The sequence below is a fragment of the Populus euphratica genome, unplaced genomic scaffold, assembly GCF_000495115.2.
Source record: "Populus euphratica unplaced genomic scaffold, PopEup_1.0 scaffold60.1, whole genome shotgun sequence".
NCBI classification, from domain to species: Eukaryota; Viridiplantae; Streptophyta; class Magnoliopsida; order Malpighiales; family Salicaceae; genus Populus; species Populus euphratica.
The window spans coordinates 741,607-754,018 of record NW_011499938.1 but is presented as its reverse complement, the minus strand read 5'-3'; the positions used below and the strand labels follow the sequence as shown (position 1 = coordinate 754,018).

The 12,412-nt window shown below is 31.9% G+C and overlaps 2 protein-coding genes and 1 long non-coding RNA gene across 4 annotated transcripts; 2 read left to right on the top strand and 1 right to left on the bottom strand.

Annotated features, from left to right (window-relative positions):
- The first annotated feature begins 3,870 nt into the window (after nt 1-3,870).
- On the top strand, nt 3,871-4,629 carry LOC105136740 (40S ribosomal protein S30). Its single transcript, XM_011042196.1, has 3 exons — nt 3,871-3,978; nt 4,069-4,206; nt 4,295-4,629. Exons 1-3 carry the CDS (start codon nt 3,975-3,977, stop codon nt 4,339-4,341), a joined length of 189 nt encoding a protein of 62 aa, XP_011040498.1. The 5' UTR covers nt 3,871-3,974; the 3' UTR covers nt 4,342-4,629.
- A 2,454-nt stretch (nt 4,630-7,083) lies between these two features.
- Nucleotides 7,084-7,922, top strand: LOC105136738 (uncharacterized). Its single transcript, XR_844412.1, has 2 exons — nt 7,084-7,215; nt 7,265-7,922. It is a non-coding gene; the product is annotated as an uncharacterized LOC105136738 (long non-coding RNA).
- On the bottom strand, nt 7,879-12,008 carry LOC105136739 (probable serine/threonine-protein kinase WNK3). 2 transcript variants are annotated; one of them, XM_011042194.1, is made up of 8 exons: nt 11,693-12,008; nt 11,498-11,535; nt 11,112-11,339; nt 10,787-11,010; nt 10,511-10,668; nt 9,197-9,380; nt 8,702-8,839; nt 7,879-8,603 (listed from the first exon to the last, which is right to left on the bottom strand). In XM_011042194.1, exons 1-8 carry the CDS (start codon nt 11,777-11,779, stop codon nt 7,900-7,902), a joined length of 1,761 nt encoding a protein of 586 aa, XP_011040496.1. In that variant the 5' UTR covers nt 11,780-12,008; the 3' UTR covers nt 7,879-7,899. The 2 variants fall into 2 exon arrangements, with proteins under 2 accessions (XP_011040496.1, XP_011040497.1); XM_011042195.1 differs by having other exon boundaries at nt 10,511-10,659.
- Between the last annotated feature and the right edge of the window lie 404 nt (nt 12,009-12,412).

Below are 12,412 nucleotides of genomic sequence, written 5' to 3'. Positions count from 1 at the left end.
TGTTACAACTTATATCAGCTCAGTTAACAATTTTTTGAATGTCATATTTTTCATCAGTGACAACTTTAAATCTCATGTTTTTCAATTACAACATGCACCAAACTATATTATTTCACCATTTTTTTTAAATTGTGTTATTTTATTAATTTTTTTAATGTTAATTTTTAAAACAAATCAAAATACTTTTAATCACGTCTCTCATATGTATGAACATAAATTTAACATTAAAAAATATTTTTAAATAAAAAATCAACATGAGATTCGATTTAAATGTTTTTACATGTAAAAACTTAAATTCAAATATCTTTCTAATCTCAATAATGAAATGGTAAAATTTTGTTGTTCATGAATTCATAATAGTAAGAGCTTTCCTTTTATGGTGGTTTTATCTAGTAATAATAATTGAATTTGGATATATTATCTTTCTCTTTTTTTTTTTTTAATTTTATGTGATTTCACTTTTATATTTTTTATTATTATTTAGGCAAATCCAATGGTAAAAATAAGGGTTAGTGGCTCAAATTTGTTCCAAATACTTCTTCAATCTTCTATTTTATCATTCTAATGAGACTTTTAGGCTCATTCATCGGAAACTTAATATATGTTCAAATATAAACTTATTATTACATACAAATCAAGTGACTAAATTAACCTGAAATTCTTGTTTGAATGATAAATTAAAAATTTAATATATATTCAATGATAAAATTGATTCAAATTAGAGATATAAAGATATATTAGAGAAGTTACTCATTATATCATGATATATTGAGTTATAAACCCCAAATATTATTCATCCAAAAGCAATTGCTAAGACTGATTATATGTGTAGGATATAACTTGAAATTTTGAAAAAATTATAAGGTTTGATCATGAATAAATTTTTATAATATTTTTTTTTATCTCTGATTCTATTCTACATGTCCCATTTGTGCCCTAAGAATAAAAACAAATGTTTTTTTTCCCCGATTAATTAATTAACAATAACTAACGGGGAAATTATTATGCCCCTCCTTGTATAGTATTTTTTATTGAACAGTAACATGTATTTTTTTCTTTTTTAAATTGTAAAATTGAATTTATCAAAAATTAAACTTTTTTATTTATTTGGTTTTCTTTATATGCTTATGGGCTTGGAAAATATCTCGGTATTGGGTTGGTATTCAAGTTTATAATTGTCTACCTTTTCTATTATATTATTAAATAAAAATAATCTATCATATTATTAAATAAAAAATAATTTAAAAAACATAATTATTATATACTGTGCTTTATAATTTATTTTGATTTACCATTCTCGTAAATATTAGGTTATGAGTTGATAATAAATACACATGTAACCATCTTATAGATGCTTAAACTAAAATCATAAAATATATAAATGGTCCATATGGTGGGTGAATGAACCCACAAATATCATCTTGAATATGTTCTAGAAATCTTAGGGATTCAATCCCCGCTCTAGCTGGTGATGGTTTAATGACTAATTTACCTAAAAACAAGCAACAAATGAGAATTCTTTAAATTGAAGAATCTTCTGGTTCTTTAGTGAATTTCTTAATAATTATTTACATCATTATTGATTTAGGATGGCCTAACCAGTCACGCCAAATAATAAAATTATTTGGTTTATTGAATTTTTGATTCATTATTGCATTGACTTCAATTATATTAATACTTGTGCAGTACAAATCTGAACATAAAACGAGGAATTTTTCTAATATTTGTCTTTTAGTAAAGACATTTTATATGATGTAAAGATATTCTATACAATTGTCATTGACAATCATAATATGGTACTCATTAAGTTGTATATCTTTGAAACTTAATAGATTTTTCCATGACTTATTAGAGAACAAAGTATTATCAATAATAATCTTGTTCATTAGAAGGCATTAAATTGGTTCTTTTGAAGCCTTCAATCAAGTTTGTTGAACTTGATATTATATTTATTTTTGCTTTCATCATTCTTATATTTGAAAAGTATTGCTTATGCCTAATAATGGTATATGTCATTGTATTATTTGCTAAGCATATATCCCCACCATTTGTATTGAGCTTATTTACAGCATGACATGAATTCATAGTTTCTTCATGAAAAGAAATAAATATATAATAAGAAATAATAAGAAATAATTATTATAACACAATATTTTCCATTAAATAAGCCAACATCAAAGGAAGAAAACAAAATACATTGAAATATACTATAAAGGAAACACATTGAAAAGATAAACATAATTTGAAATTCTGACATTGTTATATTAACTAATTATTATCATTATGAGAAATACTAACTTTCTCATCAATTTGCTCTAAAAAATTTGCAGCGCCAAGGTGTGTCATATCCAAATAATAAATATTATCATTACCTTGATGTTCTTCTCTTTTCCTTTCAATGAGGACTAATATAAATTAATAAGATGTTTGGTCGTACGACAGGTACAAGACTGATATCCTTTCATTCCACATCGATAATAGATATTTTCTACCTTTTTAGTATCTCCACTATATATATTCTTCCCCCTTTCTTGTTTCTCCTCATTCTGTGAGGATTTGTAAGAATTTGATGAATTACAACCATTTATGCCACGAAATCAAGTTTGACAAGGTTTGTCATTGTTACTTCATAAAAAAATATCAATATTGTTGGAAATTTAGTTATATATATATATATATTGGAATGTAAAGATAGATTTTAAAACACATAAAATATTTATAAGAATATAAATATAAAATGAAGATCAATACGTGACGTTGTTACACCTAAGAATAATCTTAAGATTTTATCATAGTTTTCCATCCTATATACTTGATCTCAATATAAAATATAGAACATACAACAACAATAGAAAAAATATATATTTTACTTCTTATCAACAAACCAAATATGATTATTTGCTTCAAGACGAAGTCAAAGAGAAATTTATACTTCTAGTTCTTATCAAATATGATTGTCTGCTTCAAGATGAATGCGAGGAGCAATTCATGCTGATGATAATGTGTTGTAAAACTATGTATCAAGAAGCATAAAATAATAAAACAATATATTTAATAAAGTGTGAATAGAATATATAAGAACAATAAAGATTTTTAGGGATGAAGAGAGAACACTTTTATTTCATATGAATTTATAATTATATGTGTGTATAATATTGTTTTAAAAATACTCCTATTTATAGGCACATGTATATTAATATTTGTAAACTCAAAAAAAAAAAGATGTAAATTCAAATAAATTTGGAGGGATTCAAATGAACTTGATAATGATGAATGAACATAATAATAAAAAGATATAGGAAGATACCTAGACATCCATATATAATGTATGATTTTATAACAAAGCACCAATTTTTATGTCCCTTCTATTTATCAAATGCTGCTTAAAATTAATTTTAATTAGAGAAAAACAATAATGAATTTCAGAAAGCGAAATTCAATGAATTTGCTGATAAAATAATTTAAAACTAATTCATGGATTAGTTCTCTCTCATGATAAATACCCGTAACTTCCTTACTCGTGCTTGGTGGAATTAGGGTTTATGCTTTCTTGTTTTTTATTATTCTTTTTATTTGATGATATTTTTGTGCTTTCATTTTCTTTTAATTAGTATACATTATATACATTTAGGCTCTTATTTGAGAGTTTATATTAAGAAAATATTTTTATTTTTGGAAAAAATAATTTTTAATATTTTTATGTCAAAGATTAATTATTGCACCACAAAAAATGATAAAATTCAATTACTGAAAATCATGTAAACATAAAAGAAATAATAATAAAATAGTTTTTCAGTCCCTAACACAGATGGCCCGGAGACAAAGCCCAGTTCGAACCAATTTCCATTGAACGGACCAATCCCATTTATTAATGTAAATGAACAGAAGAGTTTGGCTGCGAAGATAAAACCCTAGCTGCTCCTTGAAGTCGAGCCATCTTCTCGCCGCATAGAAGGGAAACAGCAGCAGCAGTCATGGGTAAACCCCTAGATCTTGATCATCTCTGTGAGATGTTGCTTAATGTGTTTCTTCATCTTATCCCCTCTTAACATTGGGTCTGACTTGCAGGTAAAGTTCATGGTTCTCTAGCTCGTGCTGGTAAGGTGAGAGGCCAAACTCCCAAAGTGGCAAAGCAGGACAAGAAAAAGAAGCCCCGTGGCCGTGCCCACAAGAGGATGCAATACAACCGTCGTTTCGTTACAGCAGGTAATCTATCTTTCCCATTTTTTCATTTAACTGCAGGTTCTTGTTCCGGTAGCAGAACCAAAAAATAATGAATTTATTATAATTACAGTTGTGGGATTTGGCAAGAAGAGAGGGCCCAACTCCTCTGAGAAGTAAAGCTTGAGAGAATGAGAAGATGAAGAAACATTTATCGGCTTTTAGATGAAGAAACATTGCTGTTTTCCCTTTCTAATTATGACAATGTTACTACAGCTTGCTTTTAGTAGTTGATATTAACTGTCAGACGATTTGGAGCATCTGCCCTTTTTGTTAATTATAGATGATTTGATCTTCTTTTCATTAAAAATGTTGCTTCAGAATTTTGTTGTGGGGTTTGCTAGTTTGTTGTCGTGATATGGTATTTGTTTGTTTTCTGTTCTTGAAAAATGATTTAGAATTAAGAATTAATGATGATGGTCTGCTTGGTTAGTGTGGGAAGCCAATGGATTTTGATTGAAATAATGTGGAAATAGGCAATCTTTGCGCATTTTGATTATCTTTTGCACTTTATAGAACGCAATGGGTTATTTGAACGGGTAGACTTAGAGAGAAATGGTGAGATTATGAGAAGATGCCTAAATGAGGGATCGTCCCTATTCTCTTGTGGTTCTAGTTTTCTTCTTTATATTGTTGTATTTCGTATCAGCTCTATTTTCTGCATCCCGTTGAATCTTGCTGAGAAAAATGATTGCGATTGATGGTTCTTGTTACTGGAAGTACTTTTTCCAAAGCTTGTGGTTCTGTTTTCCGTCCAATAATGTGGAAATAGGCAATCTTTGCGCATTTTGATTATCTTTTGCACTTTATAGAACGCAATGGGTTATTTGAACGGGTAGACTTAGAGAGAAATGGTGAGATTATGAGAAGATGCCTAAATGAGGGATCGTCCCTATTCTCTTGTGGTTCTAGTTTTCTTCTTTATATTGTTGTATTTCGTATCAGCTCTATGTTCTGCATCCCGTTGAATCTTGCTGAGAAAAATGAATGCGATTGATGGTTCTTGTTACTGGAAGTACTGTTTCCAAAGCTTGTGGTTCTGTTTTCCGTCCTGCTTGCCCATAATTCTTTGCAGAAAATGGCACTCGCCCAGAATCCTTGAAAGAATATTTACCAATAAGCTTATAAGCATGCCATTACATTTCCTGACGGAAGGGTTTATCAGGGAGAGAATCTTTGTTCCTTTTCTATTTTGACATAAGCATGGATCTGCCTTGAATCTTGTTATTAGTGAGCTGATGTCTTGAGTTGTGAAAGAAATCGAGGCATAATCAGTTGTTTCAGTTATTTTTTCCCATAGCGTTAGTACATTAACTTCGGAAGCCGAAGGCAAGGTAGTTCTTGGGGAAATGTCTCTGGAGTGGTTGATGTATATGCTATGAAATCTTCATTGCATATCAAGGTTATATCTAATAATGGCCAGTTAGAAACAAACATCTAGTCGTAACACAAAACACCGGATAATATACAAACACATGAGGCACGTCAACTTCATATTTGTTATATTCTCTGCTTCAAACGCCATTGATTCGACGCGAAGTTAAGCTATCTGTAAAAGCTTCTCCATTAGCAAAAGCCATTTAGCGGAAAGGTTGTAGAGATGAAAGAAAAACTATTTAAATAATTTATTTGAATGCTTTTGATTTATTTGATGGATATGTTGGAATAGCTTTCTTTTTTACAGGAAAGTCATTTTAGCCTCTTACTCTGCTATCCTTTTGAACTGCAAAATCAGGGAAGAAAAGCTAAAAAATTAGTTTTTCTTTTCTTTCTTTCGGCTCCTTATTTGGCTCTCTCTCAAGATGTCCTGAAGAGGAGATATCAGGCACGGTGCAGCCAGAAAGCATCGAGGGAGACCAACTTCTGATCCACCGTATTATAGATGCAATGATATCAATGCTTCCTTTCCAGATTTGCTAGGTGTCAAGTAAAATGCAAGCAAAATGGTGCTGCCGGGTATCAAGATCTCAGCATGTTGCAACACGTTTGTAAGTTAACTGAGGAATGCCTAAATTTGTTTTTCAATCTGGAAAAGGCAGCTCGAAGCAAGGTTCACAAAAATATTTTTTTTTAACATGACAGAATATATAATATAAATTTAAGTTATAAAATTATAAGTAAAATATTTTAATTGACATGACAGAATATATAATATAAATTTAACTTATAAAATTAAAAGTAAAATATTTTAATTAATTATATTCTAATAATTTAATTAACAATATAATACAATTAAAATAAAATAAAATAAACAATAGAAAAGTCTAATTTTTTTTAATCCATATTTGATTCCTTTATTTTTTAGATAAATAGACTTATTGACTTCATTATTTACAATAAATGAGTTTCTTTAAATTTTAATAAATTATTTAATATTAATTATTTTAAGGTTTAAGCATGTCAATTTACAACTTTTATTCTATATATTTGCTAGCTAAAACAGAGTAATATATCAATTAATATGTTAATAATTTACATAAGAAGTTGTGAAGAATGAATAGGTATTTTAAGTTTATAAAAATAAAATTTACAAATAACTTGTATCATTAAAAAAATTATAATAATTATAGTAAAAATTAAGTTTTTGATATCAAATTACACAAGTTTTTGCAAGATATAAATTTAAAACAATAAAAAAATTAAAAATTAAAGTACATATTAGAATGTAAAATTTTATATATTTTTTTAAATTTGTAAAATCAGTTTGATTTTACTGATTTTATTAAATTTAAACAAGTTTAACTAAGGTTAACTGATTTTATTAATTTTTAAATTTTAATCTGATTTAACACAATAAATATATATTAACTTATAAAATCATAAAATTTTAAAAATCAACTTGTTTTTTTAACATTGGCTGGAAGCCTATAGCTCAAATCTGGATCTCATGATACAACCATCGCTAGCTATCTTTTTCCTGAAGATTGCTAACATGGAAGAGTCATCTGCCAGAAAGAATCACTTGACATCTCTGTTCTGATCAGCTGAATAGAAGTATCCTGGACATGAGAAATACCACGATAAAAAAGAAACAATCTTCTAGATTTTATAGTGTTGCCCCCCAAACTTTATTCACTAGAATGATAAAACACAAAAGAACCAACAAATAAATTAAGGCACAAATGGCAAAACAGTGCTTCAATCCACACCCTTCATAGCATTAAATAGCTCAACGAGTTTGATGAGAAAAAGCGAACGCCATCACCCCAACAACAAATTGTGAACCAGCAAGACTTTGGCGTAATTCAATCAACTGAAACATATGCACAAGTATATAAAGCCGTGGAGTTGGGGTGAAGTAGGAATTTTTACAAAAATACATGACTTGCTAGACCTTGCCTCCTCCCTGCAGCTCAATTAAGAGATTAATGTCAGATATTGTGCTGCAAGTGCACATGTGGAGTTGATCATCACCTATATTTTCATGCTGTGATTCTGCTCTATCGTCTCTCATGACTCGATATCACAGGCATTGCCTTTCGAGGCATGTCAAGCAGCAGGTCTTCTGTAATAAAGATCTGAGCACTCGATGATGTTTTGATCCATTCGACTGGTAGGAAACCTTCTAGAGTATGTTTAATTACCAACTCGCCATCCATTGTCAAGCTGAAGATGTACAATGGAATGCACTTCAAATTCTATAGGGTAGCCCATATCTCTAACAAAGCACGCACTGAATCACGGCATTTCATGAACAGGTATTTTCAGTTTACATATATTTAAAACATCCAGACGAATTTCTGGAGACACTTCATTCAGAAGGTCTAATATGGCTACTCTGTGCTTCCTCTTTAGTTCCTCTAGCTCTTGTTGCTGCATTACCAGAAGTTTATCAAGTTTCTCGGCAATGATCTTGACAGATGTGCTGTTTCTATTACCATACTGCAAATCATCAGATCTGTTACTTCCATGTTTTGCACAGTTATCATCATCATCGGACATGCTCTCAGCCTCCAACTGTCCATTTGACTGAGCAGCATTTGGACAACTTAGAGAAGGCTCATGACAAGACAAGTTTGAACGTCCAAGCTTGCTTGGAGAGTTTCCATCAACATCCTTGGGTGAGTCGGACCAATACTTACGACCTGAAGGCAATCTTTCCAATACAAGACTGCCAGGAGAGGTAATGGATTCATTTGACAAAGGTGAACTGTCATCCCTAGTTTCAAAAGGAGGTTCTGAGTCCTCTGCAACTAAATTTTCTGGTGAAACATTGTGGGAAGCCCAACCAGGAATATGGGACCGAATTTCTGAATCAATCATAGCAGCAATTGTTGAAACATCTTGATCAGTCAGATCCAACTGGTCCACCATTTCGCTAGCAACTGCAATTGCTGTATCTACCTCAACATCAAATGGGAAGTGGATATTGCGGATATGACCTGGAAGCATGAAGACAACATTCAATTAGGATCATTTGTGGATGCTGATGGACAAGACCTCTAGTGTGTGTGTGTGTGTGTAGAGAGAGAGAGAGAACCTGTGGAATCAGCTATCCTTAGTTTCAAAAATATTGTATTACTGTCTTTCCTCTGACCTTGCACAGTGAAATCTCTGCTTGGTTCAGCAGAAGAATCCTTAGCAATTTCATTAACATCAATCTGATCAGAACTACCACCTGCAGTTCGAGCAAGGTGTCAGAGCCAAAAATACTAATGATGTGGTTGTCTTACAAACAAGTGAGGGGAAAATTTGAAAGGAATCATGTTCCTCTAATTTGGTTGATAATGTGGGAGAAAAAAAAAAGAAACAAAGTTGAGGGAAGCTTTGTTCTAGTTATGAATTGTGTGTTTTTTGCCAAATTGTTGAGGATTTAAGCACTTAAATATTTTTCTCGTTGTTTGTCATAGATAAACAAAAAGAAAAGGATTCTATTCCTTTGTCTCTCATTTTTCCTATCCATGATTACTTCTTTTACCAAACAGAGTGTAAAAGCATTTGAACACCAAAGAATTTGGAAGCTATTTAAGTTTACCTGAAGAATGGGCTTTCGGTCGTAAAGAGTGACCAACACTTCCATTTTCCTCATCTGATTGAAGAAAGGGATCCATCAAAAGTTCCTTTGCCGGCAATCGATCAGAGACCTTTGCAATACATTTTTCTATAAATGCTTTCACAGCAGGATCTTTCACCTTCGCTAATGATGCTGGTTTAATTCCCTTTCAAGAAAAAGAAAAACCATGATGACAACTTAGAAACATGAAGTAAAACACAAAGAAAAATACAATAGCATGCTAGGAGCCACTGGCTGTGCATGAATTGGGATGTTAGCAGGGTGGCTGGACACGCTTTGATTCAGAAAAGACTTAGCAAGGAGAGGTGACATTAATCAACGCATGGAGGCCTAAAAGCCCCATTGTCTGATCTGATCTAATCTGATAACAAAAGCACGGGAACATAACAAGAGGATTAGCTACCCTTTCTCCATTCATCAAAACCCTATGTAGCAGAAATTGTTCTAAAGTCATTGAAAACTAGGTTGCTGCTGTTATTAGAGGTATGCTCTGCAAAAAAGTACGCAAGCTTCTACTCTACAAATTCCAACTGTCCTACTGAAGACATCTGAGTTAATGTCAGCATATGTGAAGGAGAAACACAACATATGCATGACAACACCATATTCAAGTATATTGGGGTTCAATGATATCTACGATAATATGTCATGCAGTAACTATAGAAACGAAAAGCAATCACGTCCTAGGAAGATGAACATCATGTTAGTGTCACATTCTTTCACCAATAAGTGAATTGATGCTCATATCATAAACTATCATGAGAACAATAAAGTCTCTTGAGAAGACTCCACAAGATTAATACAGGGTTTTAACTTTACAACATACATATAAAATCAAGATTGAACAAAATGTGATGTCCAATGAATTGTAGCCAGTAAAGAATAAAGAAAATCATATAATGTCCAATGGAAGGAGAGAGAGAAGAGAGATTAAACATGTGATGTCCAATGAATTGTAGCCAGTACTGGAAGGAGAGAGAGAAGAGAGATTAAACCAGGTAACAGTGACAACTTTCTGCAAGAATAAAGAAAATCAATTTCCAATAGTCTAACAAACTGAACTACCAGGACTGCACAGCGTTTAAAAGTTAAAGATGCAGCAACATATTAAACTACAAAGGAAGAACTGCATTAAAATTTGCTTTTTTCTTTTGTTCTTTTGAATGGTGTTGAAAATAGTCTACTCTACGACATAAGACAAATAACAGGAATATAAATTGCAGAAGTAGTTTGTTCAATAAATTTAAATTTGGGCAAGGATTCCAAATCCCTTACTGATGTCACTTTCTTATATATTTGAGCAGCATTGGTGCATTCCACATATGGATATTCAACAGTCACCAACTCTAGCAAGCACATGCCAAAGGCATAAATGTCAACAAGCTCATTATACTCCTCCTCATAAAGCTCTGGTGCCATAAACTCTGGTGTACCTAATTCCGCACTAACAATTTTGTTATCAATGCCAACAGATAACAAAAACCTCCGGAACACCTTCCATGTCCAAAATAAAAACAAAAAACATGAAAATCACAAGAAAGTAGCCCTCACCAATAACACTATGAGCTGACCGAGCTTGCTGAAGAATGGCAGCCAAACCCAAGTCACCAATTTTCACTTCACCTTGGTTTCCATTAACAAAGATGTTGTCACATTTTAAATCTCTGTGGATAACTGGTGGATCATGACTATGAAGATACAAAAGTCCCTCTAAGATCTGCCTAGACCATTTCTTCAATGCTCTTAGGCCTACACGCTTATGCTTCTGCCGATATCTACAACGCAAGTAAATGAGCTCTTCTAGTCAACCAAGAGCACAATCAAACTAAGATCCAAAAAACAAGAAATTTTTAATTAGTAGAATTCATAGACTTACTGCCGCAATGTCCCAGAAGTGAAAATCTCAGTGATGAAGTTGATATTCTCATTTTTGGTATCGATCCACGAATTGTAAAACTTGATAATGTTTTTATGCTTCAAAGTATTAAGCAAATGAACTTCAGAATATAAACGCTCCAAATCCACAGAATTACGTAATAGATCTGCCACTTTAACTTGATTCCAAGCTACTTCTATTCCTTCAAATTCATCAAATGCTCTATATCTAAACCCCCATGATTCAATCAAGGACAAAACCATATAGAATTACACACTCATTAGTCCTTACTTGCATCTCACTCACACACACAAACACAAAAGAAACAGTGCATACAGTAACTTCCATTGTAAAGTGAAAAAATTGTACAAAAAAGAAAAGGATACACTTTCTTGAAAGCACCCCTGCCTAATATCTCTTTATACTGCAAGAAAGACAAAGAAGAAAAATAAAAGAACCCCATTAACAACAAAGCAACTAATAAAATCACCATAACAGTGACCTGAGAAAGAGGCAGGGCAAACAATATCATATATTTCCAATTACATGAATAAAATAAAAAAAGGGAACACAACACATACGCGACCATAACGACCAGTGGGATCAATCTCTACGAACTCAGCATCAGAATCATCCGGGTCTGGCTCGGACGAGGATTCCTGTGGCATCCTCAGTTTCTCAAAGAAAGAAAGCTTTTTGTTAAATCTTTATGTGTTCATAGATGAATCAAAATTAAAAAGAATAGTGTTGTTATCGCTGGAGAAATGGCAGAAATAGAAAAGGAAGAAGTGGGAAACAGAACAATAGAGGCTACAGAGAGAAGAAAAGCGTTGCAGACTTGCAGGAAGGAACGAGAGTTGAGTTGCTATTATTCTTCGGAACAAAAAAAAAAAAAATCTTTTTATTTTGCTATTATTCTTAGGAACAAAAAAAAAAAAAATCTTTTTATTCCATTTCTTAGTGAATGAAAAAGAGAAAATATAAATAAATAATTCAATCAGTGAAGCTTCTGAATTGATGTTGCCTGGTTGTTAAAGGAAAAGGGGGGGTTTCGAAAGGTATGATTTGGGGTTACATGGGAAGAGAGGTGGCAGAGACCTCAGATCTTGCCACATAAGATGGGGCACTGCACGTGCTGTCGGATGATTACATATGTCAAGTCAAGATCTCAAATTTCCTTCCTTATCTTTTTCTTTCAGCAGAGAGGCGTCTCAAGAGTTTCTGCGTGTTTTTTTTTTTTTTTTAAGACAAGCAAGTTTACATGCTCATTTAATTTAGCGACTTAATTTTAAAATTATTTA